We start from the raw sequence: 25,089 nt of genomic DNA on the forward strand, positions 1-25,089 counted from the left end.
AATTGAGCAAAGGTCTAGTTGAGCTTAAGCACTTCTTGCAGTAAAGTAAAAGTCTTGCACAATGTTTTAGAAGTTTTTGTAGAAAAATAGAATCACTGTAGGGCCACCTTGGAGACCCCCAGCAACTTTGCTGGATTTTGAGGACTTGATTCTTTACCTGGAGAGCGTGTGACTCTTTCCTACTCACTCATGTGTTTTAATATGATTATATACACTGTTTGATAGGAAGAATTCTCATACATTTGCCAATTCCCTCTACCTTATAGCCCTCCAGCTCTTTTGCTGAACTTTGCAGCTTTGAACTTTTCATTTTAATGTGTTTTCTGTGTTTGTTTCTTTTGATTATGGAGTTTTCAACCACTCCATAGGCATCATCTTTTCATGTGCGTCACACAGACCCTTCAGTGCAGTGACAAAGGGATGTCTTTTAGACTTCCCAGGGTTTAAATACCTTATTTGGGATAAACTACTGTTTCCTAGAGAATGTAAAGTAAAATTGCCTTTACTAGTCTCTTCAAATTCCTAGACCCAGCACACACTAATTTACAATAGAGTGCTGGAGGAGTTACCTAGTATCCCCTGTATCTAGATACTCATGTAGCAGTCAAATGCTACCCTTTCGTATTCAAATGGCTGGTGGCAGTGGTTTTACAACTAACTACCATGATTTTTCCAGACCGCCGGTAGCTAAAAATCGCAGCGGGCTGGTTTTTCAAGATGGCGCCTGAGATCCCGGTCTTCTTTTTTCACTGTTTCTTTTTGGAAATGTCCTTCTGGAGTTTGTCTCTGCGCACCAAACTAGGTTTGGTCCCTTTGTTCTTACGCCTTTGGCGGGCTTCAGGACTGAAGACCGCCTCTGGCGTCTCAGTGTTTGGGGAGGCAGGAAGTGAGGGAGGTGCCCGAAACTCCCTGTGCTTAGTCTCCTAGGATACCCAAATGCATTCTGGCGTGATTGGCTGGCTGACTATCCGACAGGGAGAGTCACCCTGCTGGGTGAGTGACAGCTAGGCTGGAATGAATGGGAGAGAACCGAATAAAAGGCGAGTCTCTTGGCTTGGAAGGCAGATTCGACCACTGGAACGAAAGAAACTAAGACGAGCTGGAAGAGGACAGCTGCTGCAACTCCTGTACCGGTTTGCCCGGTGAAGTCCTACTGCAGGTCCGAATTGCCAAGTTCATCTCGACAGAGAAGCCCTTCAAGGATGACTTCTCCCTTTGAGTTGGTGGGACCAATCAACTCGACACTAAGCTACCTGGATACCCATCTCGGCGCTGGTTAAGGTTAACCAGGGAGAGGGACACCAGTTTGTGTGCTTGTCTACAGCTACAGGAATTGAAGATTTGCCAGTTGCCAGCTTTTGTGACCAGTCCCCGTGCAGTGCAGGACTCCCTGCAACATTCTCCCTCTTGTCCCCACGACCGAGTCTCAGGAACAGCGAGATCTACAGGAACTCCCAGGAACAGACGTCTTCAGCTGCAGCTTTTTCTTCATTGTAAGGTACTGTGAAAACCCGATCGAGAGAACTTACCTCTCACTGCGAAAGTGTGTGAATCTTTTGCAACTTGCAGGCCTAGTCCGCTTGTGACCCAACATATGATTGATTCTTTTACGAACTACTTCTAAGAATTTTGGCAAAGACTTTTCCGTTTAACAACCAGAACTGTTTTATCCTATACAAGACTTTAGCCCATTGACTTTGGCCTAACCTATTGCATTGAATAAACTCCTCTGGTGAACTCAAAACATTTGCACTGTTTAAGAATATTTGTACCTTCTTTTTTATTAACCTATGCCTTTTTGCTCCTACTTCAAATATTCTGAATGCCATTTTGCTCCTCCTTCAAAGTAGTTAAAATGCCTCAGAACCTGATAATGTAAAGTATTGAAGTATATTTTTGTGTGATATAGATTGCCTCATTCTAGTGAATGTTTTATAACTGAAATAAATTAATAAGTGTTTTACCAACAAACCTTGAGTGCAAGAGTTTGTTTGAATACTTGTGATTGTAGACCTCTGTGTAACACCCTTACAGCTCAGATTCCCTCTTGAGATAAGCCTGGCTGCTCAGCTCCACTACCAAAAACTGTGCAGTACAGACTTGTACCAAAGGTTGGTTTTGCTTGACCTGTATTCTTTGTTGTGTGTAGTGGTCCCAAAGGGTACTGCATACAAACTCTGCCTAATACCCACCTGCACTGCCTCTTGGCATTCCCTTGCACTGGGTCTGTATGTATCTGTAACCATTCAGTGCCCCCCACTCCGTTTCTGCACTTACCAGACACACCCCGTCCACTGTCTTAACCAGCACATGCCATTTGCTGGCTGCACTATTACTGTCTTTTGCTTTTACTATTTATCTGTATTCCTTTGCTCAGCACTTTCCACCACTCCCCCCCCCTCCCATGCACTTTCCCCTGTCCCCTCTACCATGCACTGACGCGTTCTCAATGTCACTGGGCATAGTAAGATTGTTGTTTTGTACTCCCTTGTTCCCCTCCATTGCCTCGTCGCGCTCTGAAACACATGTGTATGAGCACAATATGAATAAAATATCAATATCAATATTCTTGGAAACAGTTTATCCAAGAGAAGGTATTTAAACCTTTAGCAGAAATCCAAGGGATTTCTCTGTGACACTGCACTGAAGGTGCTGTGTCACAATGCAAAATGATGATGCCTATGGAGTTTGTCAGACTCCAAAACCAAAAGAGAAACAGGGTTCAAATCAAAGAAAAAATGATGAGTGAGAAAACTGGCTCACTCACTCCAGGATAAAAAGTTAAAGTCCTAAAGTCCAGCAAAAGAGCTGGGGGGTATCTAAGGTAGAAGGGAATTAGCGCAGAAATGAGAATTCTCCCTAACAGTTACTACAATATTTGCCCAATTTTATACCCTTCTAAGAGTAGACAGCTCTAGCTTGGGGCAGCCCCCAGCCCATCTGACCACCCCACTCTCTGCCTTCAAGGTTAGGGGAGTGAACTTCATTACACCTTACAAAACACCAATAAAACTTATGGCTTTTAAGATCTACTGAATATATTTAATTGAGAAGACCGGTAAACATTCTGCAAATCATTAGTATATAAACAATCTTTACCCTTGCTCAGTTAGTTGGTTTTCAGCAGCAACTTTTCCTGCTTTCTTTCGGATGAATGTGGCACCCGGGGAATTTTCAAGAGCATCTACATCGACTTTCAGCGACATAGAGTCCGACGAGGGTAAATGTCTACTGAGACTGGATTAGAGCAAGTGAAGGAAAATGCCAGTAAAACATGTACAAATAGCAAGGAACATCTGTAATAAATGTGTGCATGTACATTGTGAATGCTTCATTTGAAGGAACAGGTACACATTGGTGATATCAGCATCCATGTGCCACACATTTGAATTTGCCACCCTCGTCACCAGCACTTAACACTCAATCTAATAAAGGTTTTAAAATTTGAATTCTCAAAGACCAAAAGAAGGCTGCAAAAGCAGGCACCAAACGAAAGATGAATGCTTGCCCCATGTCTCATATTATATTTTGTTTAAAGAATCTCTTGTCTGTGCTACCCTAGACAAACCTGTGCAAGATGATCTTCTTAGCACTCAGTTTTCACATATATTATATACAGATATAGAAGATTCAATGTACTTGTTAGGCAAGATTGTATGCAGTACCCTTTGGGTGCACTACAATAACCTTGACCTCCTGGCAACAGGGACCCAAACCTTTGGTAGAAGTCTGAACTACACAGGATGGTAATGTGGTTGAGCAGTCAGGCTTATCTCAAGAGGGGTCAATGTGAGCAGTAAAGTTGTGACACAGAGTTCCGCAATACAGTTATCCAAATAAACACTTAGACTCAAGGTTTCTTGATAAAACAATTATTCATTTATTTCACAGTCCGTTATATAAGCCTTTTTCAGAAAGGGAGCACAACATGTTATACTTAAATATACTTCAAAACACAGTTTTAGTTTCTCTAAATCAGAAGACACACATTGGGGATGGCACACTGACACTTCCAACAACCTCAGGTGACTTAAATAGCTAGGACACTGGACATTGATTTGTCTCTGGTACATTTAGAGCAATACTGAGTTGGGTGAAAAAGATAGAATAGAGGAATAAAACAAGGAATAATACAAAGGTTAACAAATAACTCATAAACAAGTAAGTACTTTTAATCACCTTCCAAAGCACAAAGTCAGAGGTAAAGAGGGATCTCTCAGGGAGCCAGGACAGCCAATGTTAATTGCACAATGTCAAGGGGAGCTGAAGATCTTATTTGCAGGTAGGTAAAAAGTCTTGCACAATGTTTGTAGAAAATAGAACACCTGAAGGGCCACAGGCTGGGAGGCTTGTGAAGGGAAAAGCTTTATCAAATTTGCAAGGTAACCAACACAGGTCTCAACTGAGAGCAAGTAAGGCTACACAACAAGAGTTAAGTTCTCTTAGACTTTACAGCGCCTCCGGTTAGACGAAATGGTTCCCTGTTCCTGTGCAGCTCTGCAGATCCTGTTGTTTCTGGGCCTCAGTCGTGGGGACAAACGGGAGGATGTCTGGGGACTCCTGCTCTGCAATGGGATGGTCAGCGGCAGCAATGGGAAAACTTCAATTCAGCGGTCCTTCAGTGTTTCAGCTCCTCCCGTCTGACAGCAAAAAGCAACACTGCGGCTCTCGGATACCACTTCATCCTTTCCTTGCTTCTGGGGTCCAGCACTCTGTTGAGGTGGCTCAGGCTTGGTCAGTGCTGCAACAGGGAAGTCTGGGTATCTTCCTAGCGCTCGGGTCCGACTTAAAAGCAACGCACCCAATCTGGTGTTCCTCTCCCTGGCTCTTTCGGTTCCAGCAGCAACTGCAATGGAAATGCAACCAGCTTCAAGAGGATGTCCAGAGGGGCTTACTTTGGAGTTGATTGGTCCCACCAACTCAAGGGGAGAAGTCGTCTTTGCAGGGCTTCTCTAGTCGAGGCAAATACAGAGCTTCAGCACAGCAGCAGAGCTTCACCGGGCAAACCAACGGTCCAGGAGTTGCAGCAGAAATCTCTTCCAAGTTCTCCTTCGGATTTCTTCGTCCAGTGGTGGACTCTGCCTTACAAGCCAAAAAGCCTTGCCTTTTATGCAGGTTTCTCCCATTCATTCCAGCCTAGCTGTCAATCACATAGCAGCGTGGCTGTCCTTGCCGAACAGCCAGCCGGCCAATCACGTTTGGGAGCATTCCTGTAACCAGGGGGATTAAGCACAGAGTTTCGGGCGCCTCCCTCACTTCCTGCCCCTGCCAGACATACTGGAGCCAGAAGCGCGATTCACTTGCGAATCCCGCTAAAGACAAAACAAACAAAGAGACCAAACCTGGTTTGGCGCGCAGAGTAAATCTCAAGAAGGACCTTTCCAACAGAAAATGGCGAAGAAAGAAGACTGAGGCCATTTTGACGAAATGAGCACCCATGGGTGCCTTACCGTGGCTGCGAATGCAACCGCAGTAAAAACACACAATGGTTGTAAAAATTAAACCATTGCCACCAGCCATTAATTGTGGAGCGGGTAACATAAAAATGTTACATGAGAAACTAGACAAAGGGGATACTAAGTAACCCCTCCAGCACCCTATGGTAAGATAGTGTGTGCTGGGTCTAGAAAGTTATAAAATGTAAGTAAAGTCAATTTCACTTCACTGCTCTTGGAAACAGTTCAACCAAGAGAAAGCATTTAAAACTTTAGGAACTCTAAGAGACTTCCCTGGGCCACTGCACTGAAGGTGCTGTGTGACACAATGCAAAGATGATGCCTATGGAGTTTATCAGACTCAAAAGTTAAAAAAAGAACAAAGAATTTAAATCGCATTAAAATCACATGCGAGATAAAAAAAGTCCTGAAGTCCAGCAAAGGAGCTGGGGGTCTCTAAGCAAGAAGGGAATAAGCACATTTCTGAGAATTCTCCCTAACACTCGTCCCCCCCAGACTAAGGGACAGGAGGATTTAATCCACTCATGAATGAAGCTACTTACTCCAGTCGGTCATGCTTTCTGGAGAGACCATCAGCATTTTGGCAATTAAATCCTAACCTATGTTCTAGAGTAAAATCAAACCCCTGAAGGCTGATTGACCATCTTAAAAATGTGGGATTCTCCCCCTTCCTCTGCATTAACTCTCTCAAAGGTTGGTGGTCTGCTTGAATTACAAATGTAGATCCATGCAAGTATGGTCTAAACTTCTTCAAAGACCACACAACGGCAAAACATTCACGTTCTATGGTTGCCCACCTTGTTTCCCGGTCCTTCAGTTTCCTACTGATGAAGCAGATAGGGTGTTCCCTGCCTTTCTCATCCAGCTGACTCAGAACTGCACCTATACCTGTATTGGAAGCATCAGTCTGTACAATAAAGGATTGGTTGTAGTCAGCACTTAAAACTGGAGCTTGACAAAGGGCTTTCTTAAATCCTTCAAGTGCATGCCTCATTCTACCAGACCTTCATGGGGAATTTAGGTGAGATCATCACATTCAAGGGAGAAGCTATAGTCCCAAAGTTCTCAATGAAGTTCCTATAGTAACCAGTGAGAGCTAAAAAGGCTCTCACCTGGGTTTGAGTAGTAGGGGTGGCCCAGTATTGTACAGCTTGTACTTTGTCCAAGGTAGACCACTTTACTCTGACCAATTTGACATTTGCTTGCCTTTATGGTCAGTTGGGCCTGCTCCAGAGCCTGCAATACATATACTAGGTGGTCAATAGAACACTGCAATGTCATCCAAGTATGTAATGCAGAAATCCTCCATCCTTTTCAGAACATGATTTACCATCCTTTAGAACGTAGCAGGGGCATTCTTTAGTCCAAAAGGCATTACCTTAAAACTGGTAGAGGCCTCCTGGGGCGGGAAATTCAGTTTTCTCCTTGGCGTGGTCTGTCAGAGCTATTTGCCAACAGCCTGAGGTTAGGTCAAATGTACTGATAAACTGGTGGATAAACTTGGTTCAGGCAAGTACATCAGTCCTAGGTAAAGGGTGTTTAGTACCTGTCGTAGTGCAGTCATGGTGACTGCATTAAGAGCTCTATAGTCCGCACAGAGTCAACTCTTTGGATCCTGCCTTTGGCACTAGTACAATAGGACTAGCCCATGGACTTGTAGATGGCTCCATTACCCCAAGATCAAGCATCTTGTTGACCTCTTCCTTTATGTGGGTTCTTATATGGTATGACATCCTGTAACCCCCTGCTTTTCACAGGTAAAAAGTCACCAGTGAGAATCTCATGCTGGCCCCCAGGGGTCAAGCCTGTTAGTGAAAACAGAGGGGCAAACTGATTTAACACAGCTTTGCGCTTGTCCTGTTGTTCCAGTGTCAGATCAGAAGAGAGATTAACTCCTATCTTCCCATCTAAAGGTTGTCCCCTGAGGAGGTCAGGTAGAGGCTCACTTTCCTCCTGAGCAGAAGCTAGAAGCAAAGCTCCCAGTTCTGGTCTAGAGACATAGGCCTTTAGGCGGCTGGTGTGAAAGACCCTGTGGGCCTCCTTAGGATTGCCTAAGTCCACCAGAGAGTTGACCTCTCCAAGTTTTCCCACAAACTTGAAGGGTCCAATCCATTTGTCCTGTAAGGCCCTCTGCCTTTTAGGTACCATAACTAGAACTAGCTGGTTTTGAATAAACTCAACCATGTTGGCCTTCTGGTCATGCCAATGCGTTACCAGAGCCTGACCCGCGTTCAAGTTATCAGAAGCTTCTGTCATCATGTACGTCATTCTCCTATGGAGACCTAACGCATAGTCAGTGACTCTCACTGGCTTGTGGGAAGGAGCACTCTCCAACCCCTCCTTGATTAGGGCCAATAGACCTCTAACCGGATGACCATAGAGAAGCTCAAAGGGACTGAATTCAACCCCTTCCTGAGGGATTTCTATAAGCAAACAGATGGCATGGCAGTAGAAGGTCCCACTTTCTTCTAAGGGGTTCTTCTAAAGCACCCATCATGCTCCTCATTGTCTTATTAAACCTCTCTACCAACCCATTGGTCTGGGGAATGGTAAGCTGTTGGGAACTTGTAGGTCACTCCACAGTTTTTCCACATGGCTTGCATGTAGGGCGACATAAAATTGCCCCCGCCCGTGTCTGAGATAACCTCCTTAGGAAAACCTACTCTGTTAAAAAATACCAAGTAGGCCCTTAGCCACTACCTGAGCAGTAACAGTCCTCATAGGTATAGCTTCAGGATACCTGGTAGCATGGTCTACCACAACCAATGTAAATCAGTTGCCGAAGATGTGGGAGTGTCTAAGGGACCAACAATGACGATTCCTACCCTCTCAAAAGTGACTCCCGCCACTGCGAGAGGCACCAAAGGTGCCACATTCTTGGCACCACTCTTGCCAGAAGTCTGACCAGTGTGACAGCTTCTACAGAACTTATCCACATCAGACCCCATCCTTGGCCAGTAGAAATAAAGAGAAATCCTTTCCTTGGTCTTTATTGAAACTTAAGTGACCAGCTAAAGGAATCTCATGGGCTAACTGTAGAAACTGGTGTATCACCTCCTGAGGCACGACAAGTCTTCTGTAGTCCCCTGGGGTAGACTCAATAGGTTCACTGTAGAGGAGGCCATCCTCCCAGTACAACCTGTGCTTCCCTGGCTCTTGCCGTTACAGCTGGGAAGCTGCCTGTTGGCTAAGACCTTCAAGAGTAGGGCACTCTCTTTGACCTCTGCTGAAGTCTGCCCTACAGGGGGCCACCTTCTGCAAGCAAAGTCTGCAGCTCAGGATAGTCTTTAGGATCCAGATCTCCAACAGGAGGAAGTTCTTCTTCCAGCTCTGTGTCATCAATAGCTGACTCAACTTCTGGTTGGACCTCATACTCAGCCTCAGCTGGTGGAGGAGTCACGGGGTGTGAGTGTGGACTGTCCTCTTGGGGATGTCCTGGTTTTGTTCACAGGAGTGATACACTTCTTGTTTCCTCAGACCTTGGGTTTTCCCTTTGTCTCTTTCTTCCTGGAAATACAAGTTTGTCCTTCCTGTGGACTGGGTGCTATAGGTTCTTCTGTAACAACCCACTGAGAGTCATCCAAGGTGAGCTCTCTGGCCTTCTTAGTTTGTTCCTTCTTCATTTTACTGGGAGGTCTGGGGGTGATTGACAACTCCAAGAGTTTTTAAGTCATTCCCCAACAGGACTCTCCTAGGCAACTCACTGTGAACACTGAAAGGTATTCTTACAGTCATATTGTTGCACTGGATTAGAGCTCGTAGTATTGGAACCATCTGGAGAGGGCCTCCAGCAAGCTTAGTGGGGCTTTTGGGTGCCTTAGCAACATCCTCCGGTTTGAAAAAGGTTTAATCCACCACTGTGATGCTGGCCCCAGTTTCACTAATGGCAGGGGTCTCCTGACCATTTACAAGTACACTGTCCTTGAAGTATTCTTTTGTGTTATCGGGTACAGAATTATACACATCTACTTTCTGCTGTTCTCACAGACCCAGGGACACTAAAGAAACACTGGCTGAGACTCCAATGGGGTCTTCAACTAATAGATGAAAGTGTCCACTTGCCATATGTTCTTCTCCCTCAGGGAGAAAAGCAAAGGAGGCAGTGTGGACCCACGAAGGTTTACCCTTGCATCTGGGATCCCCTTTCACATGGTCAGTAGATCCACAAGCATAACATTTACCAAATGTTTTCTGGAATGGGGGTTTCTGCTGACCTCCCTCTGGTTTGGCACCAGAGGTTTAACTAGACTGACCTGGATTCCCATGGAATTTACCTTTCTTATGTTTGTGGCCCTCTTTTGTATGGAAGGTTTCAGAATTATCTTTGTCATCTTTCCTGTGCTGTTTCCCCCTCATCTTTTTTGTGAGTGGCCCCAGAATCCTGGTGAGTGGCCCCAGAATCCTGGTGAGTGGCCCCAGAATCCTTGAGAGTGGCCCCAGAATCCTTGAGAGTGGCCCCAGAATCCTTGAGAGTGGCCCCAGAATCCTTGAGAGTGGCCTTGTTGGCAACACACAAGTCAGCATCTTTTGCTAGCTTCTTTGGATCAATCTCTTGAGTCAGCCAAGTGCTGTCTCAGCTCAGGAGATCAGGCTTCAAAAATAGATTCCAACAAACAGATTTCCAATTCCTTCAAAAGTAGTTACTCTGTAAACCTGTAACCCAACCATCTAAGTTTTCCAAACATTCACACACCAAGGTAGCATAAGAGGTACCATCATACTTTTTGAGGTACTACACCTCTTCAGGTACTGGGAAGGAGTTTTCCCAAATCTAGCTATCAAAGCTATCTTCACATTGTCATACTCCAATCTTTCAAGTTCCCCAACCTCCATTACCAGCATCAGTTGCAACCTGGGGGAGCCTAGACGGAAGCCAAGGAATCAACTGATTCCCTGTGTAACCCTGAATCCCATAGTTCTATTCAAAAGCACCCAACCAATCCAAAATATCAAGCTTTGCATCACACATACTCACTGCTTCTTTAGGCATGTGAAGTCTCTTTGGACTGGAATACCTAGTAGACTCTGGGATTGAAACATTTTCAAGAGACAATTTCTTCATTTCAAGAGCATGTTGCATTTCCTTTTCCCTTAGTTTGATGTCCTGATGTTTGGTATCTTTTGAACTCTAACTCAAGTCTCCTTTTCTCAAGAGACACACATTCTGGACTCAGTGATGGACCTTGTGGGGGTCCCAGTGGCTAAAGGTGGAGACAAAAGGGCCTCTTGAGGTAAAGAGCCCTATCCCTGAGATTCCTCTTCCTCCTCTAAGACATTAGAGTTAGACTCTGAATTATCATCCCCAATATCCTTTTCCACATTTCCTGGGTTAGTAGGTGTGACAGATCCACTACCTAGACTTTGATGATTCAATAATCTTGCAATTAATTCATTTTATTTTCCTTTAATAGGGAGACTCCTGGCCTCGAGGAATGAATGAGGAGTTCGACCTTAATTGTTTTCTATAACACAACCAATCAATCTGTTTTCTGGACATGATATTTTTGAGCATCCGAGTACCTACGATCAACGCTCCAACAAAGCACTATATGACCTGCAGAGGAATATGAATTTAGAGCTAATTACCTCGTGTAACTTACGGAGGCCTTAATTTGGTGTTTTCAGTTCGCCTTACATACATAAGCATCAGGTCTTGTAAATGTGATTCGACATATGCCTTGGTTCGTTTGTGGTTTATCTTTTGTTTGTCCATCAACATGTTGAATTTGCTTAAAGTGATTTATACAGCTACTCAGCACGTACCTTACTGACTCTAATCGTTGATTTAGCTTTTCCCTTAGAGGCTTACTATCCTCGGTTGTTCAACTATAGACATTGCCCATAACTGTCGATCTACACTAACATTAACACAAACAGTTGCCATAAGCGGAGCAACTATCGGTAGAAGAGGTTTTCTCTTCACTGACAATACCATTCTTATTTCCAACACATAGCTCCACATCATTTTACTTCCAATAATCTGCTAATAGTTTGCACCCAATTCCACAACAATCTGCATCAGACCACATCAATATGGCCGTTTCGGATGCACGCGATCCGCCATTTTAGTATCAACGTTGCCACAGCAACAATAGTTATGCACACGAAGACGGGAGCACAGATTCGAGTAAACCGTCACTGGAGTTCCACTTTTGATCGAGCGCGTGAAGCATTCACTAGGTAAGCAGCCTCCGCTTTCACATAGATAAGCACACGATAGAACAGACCATGTGCGGTTGCAGCTAAACACATTACATTACTTTCTCTTGCAGCGTTCTGCGAATGAACGTTAACAATACAACCTCACGCTCGAATCGAGTAGTATATCCATCAGCCTCAGGTCAGTGACACCACAGGGTGTAGGTGGATGACTAACTGGACACTACCTGACTTTTTAGACATAGGAATAAGCACCCGCTTTAACACGTCACCATGTTATTGAACATCACGAGGAGTAGTGAATTATAATGGGAATCGGATAAACTGAATGACTTTGCTAAAGTAAAGGTTCGGAACCTAGGTATAATGATAACTAATTTGTATTGTGTATGCGCAATGTTATTCATATAATTCACTGACAATCCGATGTTCTCTTCTCTCTGTGTTATATGTACATGTTTGTCAAATGTGGGTACCCTGCTTTACTGAATGCATACATACCTGACGTTTTTCTAAATGTTCTAACAGTAAGATTTTTGTGAACGTAACCTGGCTCTGAAGAAGGAAATACTATTTTTTCTAAATGCATTAGCCCTAGGGTATTCTTCCTTTGCCAATGTATCAGCATATAACGAATTGGTGAAGTTTAACCATTCGTTACCTTAAAGAACGAAAGAATATAAACAAAAAGATCATTCTGCAAAATAAAAGCACTTTGAAGAAAAACTATTGGAACATGGTTATACTGTTATCAATAATTCAAGACAAATGATTTAAACCCTATTGGGTAAAATAGGAGTGCGGCCCACACCGATGGCTAACTAGCCTAGGTCCTTTCTTTCTCAGCACATAACGTGTGCCCGACACGGTGGCACTGTATAATGGCTGCACCCTTTTAAGCAAATCGAAGTGAACACTAACTATATATCAATTCAGCAAATAAAAAAGAAACTAGCTGTGCACCCTCTCCCATTCTTCAATTCTAGACTCCTGGCCTTACACATTTCTTTCAGTTGCTCTACTGTTAGAATGACCAGGGCTTCCTGACTAAAGCTATCCATATTTGGCATGTTATACAATTGCTTTTCTAGTGGAGCCTAGCCTTGTGAATGTTGTTAGGCAAAGTTTGAATGCAGTACCCTCTGGGAACACTACAAACAACTCTGACTACAGGTATAGGCAACCCAACCTTTGGTATAAGCTTGTACTACACAGTTTTGGTAGCGTGTTGAGCAGCCAGGCTCATATCAAGATGGGAAATGTGAGCTGCAGTGGAGTTACACAAAGATTCACAGTTACAGGTATTGAAATAAACTCTTAGACTCAAGGTTTCCTGCATAAACAATTATTAATTTATCAGTCAGTTATAAAGCCTTCTTCAGAAGGGAGCAATAGAATAGTAACACAAATACACTTCAATACTGTACACTCTTAGTTTCTAAATAAGTAAAGACCCTTTTGGGATGGCCCACAGACACAACATACACCCACTGGTGACTTCAGTAACAAGGGTGCTGGGGACATTAATATCTTACTGTTGGCATTTAGAATACTCTTAGAAGTTGGTGAAAGGGAAAGGTTATTAGAACAACAAGAGATTCTCCTAGAAGAGTCATTCAATTCAATAGGCTAGACCAAAGTCAATAGGCAAAAGTCTTGGATAGAATGAAGCACTTCTGTTAAGTAAATGGAAAAGGTTTTGCACACATTCTTAGGAGTCTTTGGTGAAAATAAATCAAATGTAGGGCCACAAGCGGATTAGACTTGCGAGTTTTAGACGTTACAAGCACCCTACAGTGAAAGGTGAAGAAAAGATGCAGCTGATGACTTCTGTTCCTATGTAGCTCTCACTGTTCCTAGGCCTCAGTCGTGGGGACAAGAGGGAGGACGTCGGGGGACTTCTGCAATGCACTGGACGGTCAAAACCTACAACCAGCAAACTTCACTTTCAGTGGCTGTTCAGTGTTTCAGCTCGAGTCTACCGCAAATAGCAACATAGCGGTTCCTGACTATCCAGATGGACTTGCCTTGCTTCTGGGGTCCCGCACTCTGTTGAGGGGGCTCAGGCTTGGTCAGTCCTGCTTCCTGGTAGTCCAGAGGATCTTCCAAAAGCTCTAGGCCAGCTTAAAGGCAACAAAACACAATCTGGTGTTCCTCTCCTTGGCTATACGGTTTCCAGGAGCAACTCTGCGGAAATTCAACCAGCTCCGAGACGGATGTCCAGGTGGCTTACTTTGGCGTTGATTGGTCCCACCAACTCAAGAGGAGAAGTCGTCCTTGCAGGGGCTTCTCTGTCGATGCGAACTTGGCGTTTCGGCACTGCAGCAGGGCTTCACCGGGAAGATCAACAATCCAGAATTTGCAGCAGGCGTCCTCTTCAAATTCTTCTTCTGTTCCTTCGTCCAGTGGTCGACTCTGCCTTCCAAGCCAAAAGACTTACTTTTATTCAGTTCTCTCCCATTCATTCCACCCCAGCTGTCAGTCACCCAGCAGGGTGGCTGTCCTTGCCGGACAGTCAGCAGGCCAATCACCGCAGAGTGCATTTGGGTCTCCTAGGAGACCAAGCACAGGGAGTTTCGGGCACCTCCCTCACTTCCTGCCTACCCCAGACACCCTGGAGCCAGAGGCGGGCTTCACTCGTGAATCTCGCCAAAGGCAAAGCGAACAATAAGAGCAAACCTGGTTTGGCGCGCAGAGTAAATCTCAAGAAGGAACTTTCCACAAAGAACTGTGAAAAAAGACGACCGGGGTCATTTTGAGAAAAATGGCACCCTTGGGTGCTTTACTGCGGTTGCGAACGCAGCCCACGGTAAATGTACACCTTGGTAGTTACAACAAAACGACTGAAGGTGTCGTGTGACACAATGTAAAAGATAAGGCCTATGGTGTTTGTCAGACTCCACAACCAAAAGAAACAGTACAAAAAAACATTAAAATACATGAGTGGGAAAAAAAGGGTCGCACTCTCTCCAGGTTAAAAAAAAAAAAAAATCAAGTCCTCAAAATCCAGCTAAATTGCTGGGGGTCTCTAAGGTGGAGGGAATTAGCACATTTCTGAGAATTCTCCCCAACACTACCCAAGGTGGACTTTTGTAAAACTCCTCAACAGTAACCAATCACCTCACTCTAAAGCTGCAGCACAATTTATTTCTGCCATCTTCAGAAGGAGCAGAACTCTAAACATGTTCCATACTGTTTCTCATGTAAGCTAATCAACCTCAGACAACGGAAAGGCTGAGTCAGCCTTGCCAGAATTTGGTAGCATGATATGGCATATTAAGAAAGATCTCTGTAATAAGTGCAAGATAAAATGGGCTATCTTCTGAATCATAGCGACCCTACAATGTATCAATATGCATTTCAACTTTGGTTTTTGCGAATGCTTACTAGATTGTCCACAAAAACATGGAAACGCTACCGGATTACAGGAAATGTCCTATATTAAATTCACAAGTAGTATGCACTATGGTGAACACATGAAGCAGTGCACGATTAATTGGTTTGAATGGAATGTACTTCACAACAGCGACGCAGCAGGTGTATAGCCTCACCATGGAACTAACAGATATCCTAATAGGTGTTTTTTTACAAAATTGCAGTAGTCCCCCGACGTCCTCCCATTAAGACATCTCTGAATAACAGGTATTATTAGTCCTCTTCTAGCATCAAGGTTTAAATTCTAATGTAGGTCTAGTAAAAAGGATACACTTTTGCTTTGTCAGGATCTACCAAGGAGTAGGCAGAGATGAGTTGTGCCAAGGTGTGAATATCCTTCGGGTTTTGCCTAAAAAAAAATGAAGAAAAATAAATTCATTGGAATTCATTTGTACTGTTCAGTAAGATAACCACTTCCCCTCGGACCCTCTGAATTAGCTAAACCCAAAACATTCAAATATCTAAAAGATGGGCTGCTGTGTATAATAATCATTAAGCATATTATTTGTCAGCTGTGAGGGTGGATAAAGGTGTGGGGTTAAAAGAGGGTTTGTGGCATGCAGAGTTCCATTTCTGGAGCACAACGAGGATACATATCTTTCTTGCTTACTTAGCAAACTGTGGGCAATAATAAAACTAACTTAGGGAGCTTCTTCAGGTAGCAAGTGATGTAAATCAAGAGTTTTATTTAAGGTGCAAAACGAATGTCAACAATCTGTGCCCAGCAAAGGATTGTAAACTAGATTAATGAAGTACATCACTAGGCTTGACAGAATGGTAAACAGTTTGGGAATTAACTTCAGAAGATGGTGTGACATCGTGGGCAGCCTTTGACTTCAATTGATTATGGTTTTCAAGTAGACTGATCGTTGTACACTAGACACTTATAAGGAAAATCACAAGCATATCCTGTATTAAATGAACCATATAATGAAGGCTCATGCCGGTCATACAAGAAACAGACCTCAGGCCTAGCATGAAATCGGCGACTTTTGTGAAGTTACAGAATTGCACAGACAGCGTGGGAGTCCAGGGAAGGATTTTCTATTTTTTTAATGTACTGGTTTAGTGAACAAATATCCTTGGTTTATGACTTGGGTCGCCAGATCTTTTGGACTACAATTCCCATAATCCCTCCCTGCTGACAAATGGCTAGGGAAGATAGGAGTTGTTGTAGATCAAATGATCAAGGGACAAAGGTTTTAGGCTGTTGTGAGAATTTGCAATGTCACTTTATGATTCTGGCCTCTAGTGCAGGTCAAAACACTAGTCAGCACATTTATCTTTTCTGCCATTAGGAAACTGAATTACTCATATGGCCTTCAGTAAATAGGTGTATTACCGTGTGCATTGTTTGCAATAAACATTTCCGATTCCACATAACACTTCACACAAATACCGTATATTTAACATTTGCCAGTTTATCAACATAAAAATTCTTTCAAAATTGGACCTTCAATCCGAAACGTATTCCCAAAAAATGTAAGCTTATGATGTATTATCAAAAGTAGGAAAACTTGGGTTCGTAATTTAGACAGTGTGCTAGTTCAGACCACAGATATAGGAAAGTGGTATGGCCTGCTGCAATGACACCCTTCCACTGGCGTCCGCTAGTAAACACCAGTACAAGTAAACATGAGGTTGGTGAAGGAAGGATAAGTTCAGTGTGCAGATCCCCAAAGTGCTTATTGAAAGTCCATAAGACAACAAGTAAATTTGGCTTCAAGTCGCAATTTATTAGTCACTAGACAGCGGACACGTGTTTCGACCTTTCAGGTCGTTTTCAAGGCGTGATTCCAAATTAGTGATGAGCAGATTGGTATGCGAAGCAATCAATTTGTTGCCCTCCAATGGGTATATATCTTTAGAATGGGATGGATTATCTGAAGATTTATCGATCTTGATTATTCAGGGGTCAAATCCTCATGGATGTCAACAGTGTTGATTTTCTGCTGTTAAACATCCATGGGGATTTGACACCTGAATAATCAAGAGCTATTCAACTTCAGATAATCCATTCCATTCTAAAGATATATACCTATTGGAGGGCAACAAATTGATTGCTTCGCATACCAATCTGCTCATCACTAATTTGGAATCACGCCTTGAAAACAACCTGAAAGGTCGAAACACGTGTCGGCTGTCCAATGACTAATAAATTGGGACTTGAAGCCAAATTTACTTGTCTTATGGACTTTCAATAAGAACTTTGGGGATCTGCGCAATGAACGTATCCTTCCTTCACCAACCTCATATGATGTATTCCCATTAGCCCCAAAGAGTATTCTATTAATGTAATGGGCTTACTTCCACAGTTGTTCCAGATCGCTTATAGCTTCTTTCTTCCTTCCATGCTTTAGTTTGAAGTTGGCAGCTTCCCGTATTAAAGACAGGTGAGTTGGAGTGTTGGGCTGAAAATAAAAAATGTTGGTTTAGTCTTCTCATCGAATACGCAGAGAGCAGCTTAGTGGGAGAAATGGATGCAGTGTTATTATAATTGAGGAGACGCTGCCATTTCTTCTTTTGTTTATCCACAAAGAGTTGACTTAATCAAGCAATACTCAGATTACTGCTCACCTTTCTTCTGGGGCCTTTTGGGCACAAGGCTCCAAACCATCTCAGGGCTGGACTTCATAAGAATTAGTGAAGGTGTTTGTGTTTATTCTAAAGAGTTCCATCTATTTTTCTATGCACCTGACTACTTGCCTGTTTTGCACTGTTAATTTATATGCAATTCTATTTCTCCTAATGGTGAATGTGTATGTATGACCTATACAGATGTGTGATAACACCTGGGAATTGTATATGCTTAGTGTAGACTAAAGGTGTTAGGCAAGATTGTATGCAGTACACTTTGGACGCACTACAATTACACAGACCTCCTGGAAATAGGGACCCAACCTTTGGTATAAGTCTGAACTAATCAGGTTGGTAGTGTGGCTGAGCAGCCAGGCTTATCTCAAGAGGGGTCAATGTGAGCTGGAAAGTTGTGACAGAGTTTCACCACACAGTTATCCAAATAAACACTTCTACTCAAGGTTTCCTGATAAAACAATTATTCATTTATTTCAGTCAGTTATATAAGCCTTCTTCAGAAAGGGATCAAAACATGTAACACAAATATATTTCAAAACACACTCTTAGTTTCTCTAAATCTGATGATACCCATTGAGGATGGCACACTGACACTTCCTACACCCCCAGGTGTCTTAAATAGCTAGGACACTGTGGACATTGATTTATCACTGGTGCATTTAGAGCAATACTGAGTTTGGTAAGAAAGATAGAATAGAGGAACAAAACAAAGGTTAACAAATAATTCATGAACAGGTAAGTATTTTTCAAAACCTTCCAATTTTCAGTAAATTAACCCTTTCCTGGGGAGAAGGTCAAAGCACAAAGTCAGAGGTAAGAAGAGTCACCCAGGGAGTTAGAATTGCACAATGTCAAGGGAAGCTGAAGATCTTCTTTCCAGGTAGGTAAAAATAAATGACCTGCACAATATTTGTAGAAATGTTTGTTGAAAATAGAACACTTGAAGGGCCACAAGCTGAGAGGCTTGTGAGGGGCAAAGCTTTAGCAACTCTGCAAGGTAACCAAGACAGGTCTCAACTGAGAGCAAGTAAGGCTACACAACAAGAGGTAAGTTCTCTTAGAATGGACAGTACCTCTTGTTAGAATAAATGGTTCCAGCTGGCTCCTGATTCCTGTACAGCCCTGCACATCCGGTTGCTCCTGAGCCTCAGTCGTGGAGACAAGAGTGGGGACGTCTGGGGACTCCTGCTCTGCAATGGCACGGTCAGCAGCATCAATGGGCAAACTTTAATTTAGCGGTCCTTCTGTGTTTCAGCTCCTTGCATCTGACAGCAAATAGCAACACTGCGGTTCTCGGATACCACTTCAGACTTTCCTTGCTTCTGGGGTCCAGCACTCTGTTGAGGTTGCTCAGGCTTGGTCAGTCCTGCATCAGGGAAGTCCGGAGGATCTTCCTAGCACTCAGGTCCGACTTAAAAGCAACGCACACTATCTGGTGTTCCTCTTCCTGGCACTTCGGTTCCAGCAGCAGTGGAAATACAACCAGCTTTGAGAGGATGTCCAGACGGGCTTACTTTGGATTGGTCCCACCAACTCATAGGGAGAAGTCGTCCTTGGAGGGCTTCTCTAGTCGAGGCGAATTCAGAGCTTTAGCACAGCAGCAGGGCTTCACCGGGCAAACCAAAAGTCCAGGAGTTTCAGCAGGTGTCCTCTTCTGCTTCAGTTCCTTCGTCCAGTGGTCGACTGCCTTCAAAGCCAAAAAGCCTCGCCTATTACGCAGGTTTCTTCCATTCATTCCAGCCCAGCTGTCAGTCACACAGCAGGGTGGCTGTCCTTGCCAGACAGCCTGCTGGCCAATCACCTTTGGGTGCATTCCTGTAACCAAGGGGATTAAGCATAGGGAGTTTCGGGCACTTCCCTCACTTCCTGCCCATCCCAGGCATACTGGAGCCGAAGGCGGGCATGACTTATACATCCCGCCAAAAACAAAACAAACAAAGGGACCAAACCTGGTTTGGCGCGCAGAGTAAATCTCAAGGACCTTTAAACAAGGAAATGGCAAAAAAAGAAGACCGGGGACAAGAGGGAGGACTTCTAGGGACTCCTGCACTGCAATGGGACGGTCACCGCTCGCAACGGCAATCTTTCCAACAAGTGACACTTCGGTGTTTCAGCTCCTTGCGATTACCGCAAATAGCATCAATGTTGTTTCTGGCTATCGAAATGGACTGTCCTTGCTTCTGGGGTCCCGCACTCAAATGAGGGGGCTCAGGCTCCGTCAGTCCTGCTTCCTGTGAGTCCAGATCTTCCTGGAGCTCTAGGCCAGCTTCAAAGCAACGCACACAATCTGGTGTGTTTCTCCCGCGCTATTTGGTTTCTAGCAGCTTCTCTGGAAATTCAACAAGCTCAGAGAAGGATGTCCAAGCAGCTTACTTTGGAGTTGATTGGTCCCACCAACTCAAGAGGAGAAGTCGTCCTTGCAGGGGCTTCTCTGTCGATGCGAACTTGGCGTTTCGGCACTGCAGCAGGGCTTCACCGGGCAGATCAACAATCCAGAATTTGCAGCAGGCGTCCTCTTCAAATTCTTCTTCCGTTCCTTCGTCCAGTGGTGGTCGACTCTGCCTTCCAAGCCAAAAGCCTCACCTTTTATTCAGTTCTCTCCCATTCATTCCTGCCTAGCTGTCAGTCACCCAGCAGGGTGGCTGTCCTTGCCACAGTCAGCGGGCCAATCACTACAGAGCGAATTTGGGCCTCCTAGAAGACTATACACAGGGAGTCTCGGGCACCTCCCTCACTTCCTGCCCACCCCAGACACCCTGGAGCCTGAGGCGGGCTTCACTTGTGTGGGAGAGAAAAGGCGAGTCTCATGGACTGGAAAGCAGAGTCGACCACTGGAATGAAAGAACCGAAGAAGAGCTCCAAGAGGACGGCTGCTGCAACTCCTGGACCGTTGGTTTGCCCGGTGAAGCCCTGCTGCAGGTCTGAATTGCCAAGTTCATCTCAAGAGAGAAGGCCCTTCAAGCACGACTTCTTCCTTTGAGTTGGTTGGACCAATCAACTCGTAAGCCACCTGGATACCATTCTCAAGGCTGGTTAGGATTAACAAGGTAGAGGGACACCAGCTTGTGTACTTGAATTACAGCTACTCGAACTCCAGTGACTCCAATTTGCACACGTTTTCCGACAATCCCGTGCAGTACAGAAGTTCCCCGACGTCCTCCCTCTTGTCCCCATGACTGAGGCTCAGGAACAGTGAGATCTGCAGGAACTGTCAGGAACCAACGTCTTCAGCTGCATCTTTTGCTTCCTACTAAGGTACTGTAACGCTCACCTGACTCCCACGGGGGCGCTGGCCTGGTTCGCGCTGCTGTGACCTCGTCTAAGGTGATGCGCATGGTTCGGAAGAGGGACTGGACCGGGCCCCAGATCTGGCTTGTCTGACTCGCAGAAGTATCCTTCTGTAGGTGAGAATAGGGGGTTAACTGTCTGCGGGGTAATGCAATCGGCCTCCCACTTACCCCTCTCACCCTCCTCAAAACCCTTCTGTGCTTCCCCGTAGCGTCTCACCTTTGGGTCTGGAAGGACGAGCTCTCCATCCTGCTTCTGATGCAGGGGCGCGTTGGTATCCAGTTACGTCACTGGATTTTCGGATGGGTGAGAACCAAACTTGCTTGGCTTCCAGGTAAGTTTTTCTATAAGTGGTTCCCCTTGTGTCCATGCATTAATGTTCTAATGCTAGTGTCTTTTTTCCCCCATAGGGGCCGGGGTACGGAATGCCGGGGAACAGGCACCGACCCGAGGTGAGCGGTGAAATCCTTGTGGAAATCAGGTAAGTCTTTAATGAGTGTTTTGGTAATGTCTTTTCATTCACTCATTAACGCTGATGTCTTTTTCCCCTTAGGGGCCAGGGTCCGAAAATGCCTGGATGCGGCGCGGACCCGAAATGAAAAGGGAATGACCCAACAGGTAAGTCTTGACATGGGGTTTTAGCTTCCCTTTTCCCTGCTTTCTCTCACCTTTGTTCTTGTCTTTTTCTCCCTAGGCGCGGGGGCGCGACTGCGAATCCGGATGGTCGCTGCTGAACATGGAGGCGCCCTGTAAAGGTGAGTAGAATGCGGCGCTGCAGCGATCGATGTGATGTGCTTTTAAAAATAAATTTCTTCCTTTTCAGGATTGTTGGCGAAATGTCTCTGGGATGCAGATTTAGCAGGTGGGGCCTTTTCCTTCTTCTGTTCTCTTGTTCCCTTCCTTTGCAGGTGATTCAGGATGCTGGCAGGTGTGGCAGAAGTCAAGATGCAGGAGCAGACACGGTGAGCGTCCAGATGCTAGATGCAGAACAACGCGAAGCACGTGTGGCTGATCGGGTGTGGTTTAAATAGCCTTGGAAGAAGTTCCTAGAATGTGTCCTTCCCCCAATCAGGTATGTATCCTTCCCCGACCACGCCCGGGTGGTAAATGAGTCCCACAGGTAAAGTAGTTCCTTTCAGGCCTCAAGGAGGCCGGGGTTCTGCAGCATGGTCTGCATCAGGTAAGTGCACTCAAACACTTTCATAATGAGCCTGGCGCCTATGGCGCCAGGACTGACGTTTTCTATGAGCCTGGCGCCATAGGCGCCAGGACGCTGTCCAAAGGGCCCCTATAAGGGGTTGCTGGGACCTTCCCCGGGGACTTGATTTCCGCTTTCGGGGACGCAGGGCCTGAGCCGGCTCCCCGGGAGCGGGCATCGTGACAGGTACTGTGCCAACCCGAATGAGAGAATGCCACTCTTGCGGTGAAAGTTCATGAAACTTTCCCAATTTACAGGCTTATTCAGCTTGTGACCCAACATATGATTCTTTTTTTGCCTAAACTACTTCTGAGATATGCCTGGCTGCTCAACAGGCTACCAACCTGTGTAGTACACACTTATACCACAGGTTGGTAGTGTGGACGAGTAGCCAGGCTTATCTGTAGAGGGGTCAATGTGAGCTGTAGGGGAGTTACACAGAGGTTCACAGTGACAAGTATTCAAGTAGACACTTACACTCAGGGTTTCTTGATAAAACAATATCAATTTATTTACCAGTCGGTTAATGTAAGCCTTCTTCAGAAGGGAGCACTATAAAACACCACACAAATATACTTCAAAATTAAACACTCTTAAATTCAGAATCAGTAAATAACCATTTGCAACGGCATACAGCAGAGACCTACACCCACAGGTGACTTCAATTGCTAGGATGCGGTTGACATTAATGTATTACTGTTGCCATTCAGAATTAGTTAAGAGCAAGCAAAAGGAAAAGATTATTAGAGCAAACAAGATAACAAAATATTTCTTAAACAGTCCAATACGTTCAGATCCCCCAATACGAGTCATTCAGTTAAAACAAGGCTAAAGTCAATAGGCAAGAGTCTATATGGGCTGAAGCACTTCTTTGAAGGTTAAGTAAAAAAAGTTTTGCACAATGTTTCAGAAGTCTTTGAAGAAAAGGATGAATCAATGTAGGGCCACAAGCTGTTAGACTTGTGAGTAGAAGATTCAAGCAACTCTACAGCAAGAGATAAGTTCTTAGACTTTGTACAGTACCTTTAAAATGTAGAAAAGATGCAGCAGATGTCCAGCTCTGCAGATTTCTCTGTTCCTGGGCCTCAGTCGTGGGTACAAGAGGGAGGACGTCAGGGGACTCCTGCAGTGCACTGGGACAGTCAAAACTTGCAACCGGCAAACTTCACTTTTAGTGGCTGTTCAGAGTTTCAGCTCCTTGCGTCTACCGCAAATAGCAACACTGCGGTTCCTGGCTGTCGAGATGGACTTTCCTTGCTTCTGGGGTCCAGCACTCTGTTGAGGTGGCTCAGGCTCGGTCAGTGATGCTTCCTGGGAGTCCGGAGGATCTTCCTGGAGCTCTTGGCGAATTTAAGAGTAGCGCACACAATCTGGTGTTCCTCTCCCTGGTTATTCGGGTCCAGCAGCGACTGCAGTGGAAATTCAACCAGCTCTGAGCGGATGTCCAGGTGGCTTGAACTTCTGTCGATATAAATTCGGAGTTTCAACACAGCAGCAGGGCTTCACCGAGCAAACCAACGTTACAGGAGTTGCAGCATGTTAGGGAGAATTCTCAGAAAATGTGTTAATTCCCTCCAGCCTAGAGACCCCCAGCAACTTTGCTGGATTTTGAGGACTTGCTTTTTTTAAACCTGGAGAGAGCAAGACCCTTTATCCCCACTCATGTATTTTAATGTGATTTTTGAACTCTTTCTTTTGGTTGTGGAGTCTGACAAACTCCATAGGCATCATCTTTTACATTGTGTCACATCGCACCTCCAGTGTAGTGGCAAAGGGAAGTCTTTCAGATTTCCCAAATGTTTGAATACCTTCTCTTGGATAAACTACTGTTTCCAAGGGCAGTAAAGTGAAATTGACTTTACTTACATTTGTAACTTTCTAGTCCCAGCACACACTATCTTACAATAGGGTGCTGGAGGGGGTTACCTCGTATCCCCTTTGTCTAGCTTCTCATGTAACATTTTTATGTTACCCTTTCCTCGATGAATGGCTAGTGGCAGTGGTTTACTTTTAATTACCATAGTGTGCATTTACCGCAGGCTGCGTTCGCAGCTGCAGTAAAGCACCCAAGGGTGCCATTTTTGTTAAAATGGCCTCCGTCTTCTTTTTCGCCATTTCTTCTTGGAAAGGTCCTTCTTGAGATTTACTCTGTGCACCAAACCAGGTTTGGTACCTTTGTTCACTTTGCCTTTGGCGGGATTCACAAGTGAAGCCTGCCTCTGGCTCCAGGGTGTCTGGTGGTGGCAGGAAGGGAGAGAGGTGCCAGAAACTCCCTGTGTTTAGTCTCCTAGGAGACCCAAATGCACTCTGTAGTGATTGGCCGACTGACTGTCCGGCAAGGACAGCCACCCTTCTGGGTGACTGACAGCTCGGCTGGAATGAATGGGAGAAACCTGAATAAAAGGCGAGGTTTTTGGCTTGGAAGTCAGAGTCGACTACTGGACGAAGGAACCGAAAAACAACTTGAAGAGGACGCTGTTAGGCAGAACCCTATGGGAACACCACACACAATTAGGACTACAGGTGTAAGCAAAAACCAACCTTTGGTATAAGTCTGTACCACCCACTTTTGGTAGCAAGCTGAGCATCCAGGCTTATCTCAAGAGGGAATGTGAGCAGTAGAAGAAGTTACACAGAAGTATCACAATCACAGTGGTTCAAGTAGACACTTACACTCAAGGTTTCTTGGTAAAAAAATACTTAAACATTTATCTACACGGAGGGGGGTGCATTGACCCTGGTTTCGCTAATTGAGGTGATACAGGCCTCTAGAAGTACCCTTCAGGAGAGTATCAAGGAGGTGGGAGTAGATGTCTCTTTGGTGAGGGCGGACCTGCGTAAAGTGTGTGAAAGGGTCACAGAGGTGGAGCAGAGAGCAAGTACGGTAGAAGATGAGGTCCAGAAGTTGAAGAATCAGGTAGCAGGACTGGTGGGGGCGACCCAAACACTGGAAATTAG

The 25,089-nt window shown here is 44.9% G+C and overlaps 1 protein-coding gene across 1 annotated transcript in view; it reads right to left on the reverse strand.

Moving 5' to 3' along the window:
- SRP72 (signal recognition particle 72) overlaps positions 1-25,089 on the reverse strand; it is a 448,841-nt gene that overhangs the window by 91,033 nt on the left and 332,719 nt on the right. Inside the window, exons 15-17 of the mRNA XM_069626163.1 lie at positions 17,358-17,461; positions 15,322-15,399; positions 3,100-3,237 (exon numbers count right to left, since the gene is read on the reverse strand). Coding sequence (XP_069482264.1) covers positions 3,100-3,237; positions 15,322-15,399; positions 17,358-17,461 — 320 coding nt within the window. The remainder of the gene's footprint in view (positions 1-3,099; positions 3,238-15,321; positions 15,400-17,357; positions 17,462-25,089) is intronic.

This window comes from Ambystoma mexicanum, chromosome 6p (genome assembly GCF_040938575.1).
Source record: "Ambystoma mexicanum isolate Mex_15411 chromosome 6p, UKY_AmexF1_1, whole genome shotgun sequence".
Taxonomy (NCBI): Eukaryota; Metazoa; Chordata; class Amphibia; order Caudata; family Ambystomatidae; genus Ambystoma; species Ambystoma mexicanum.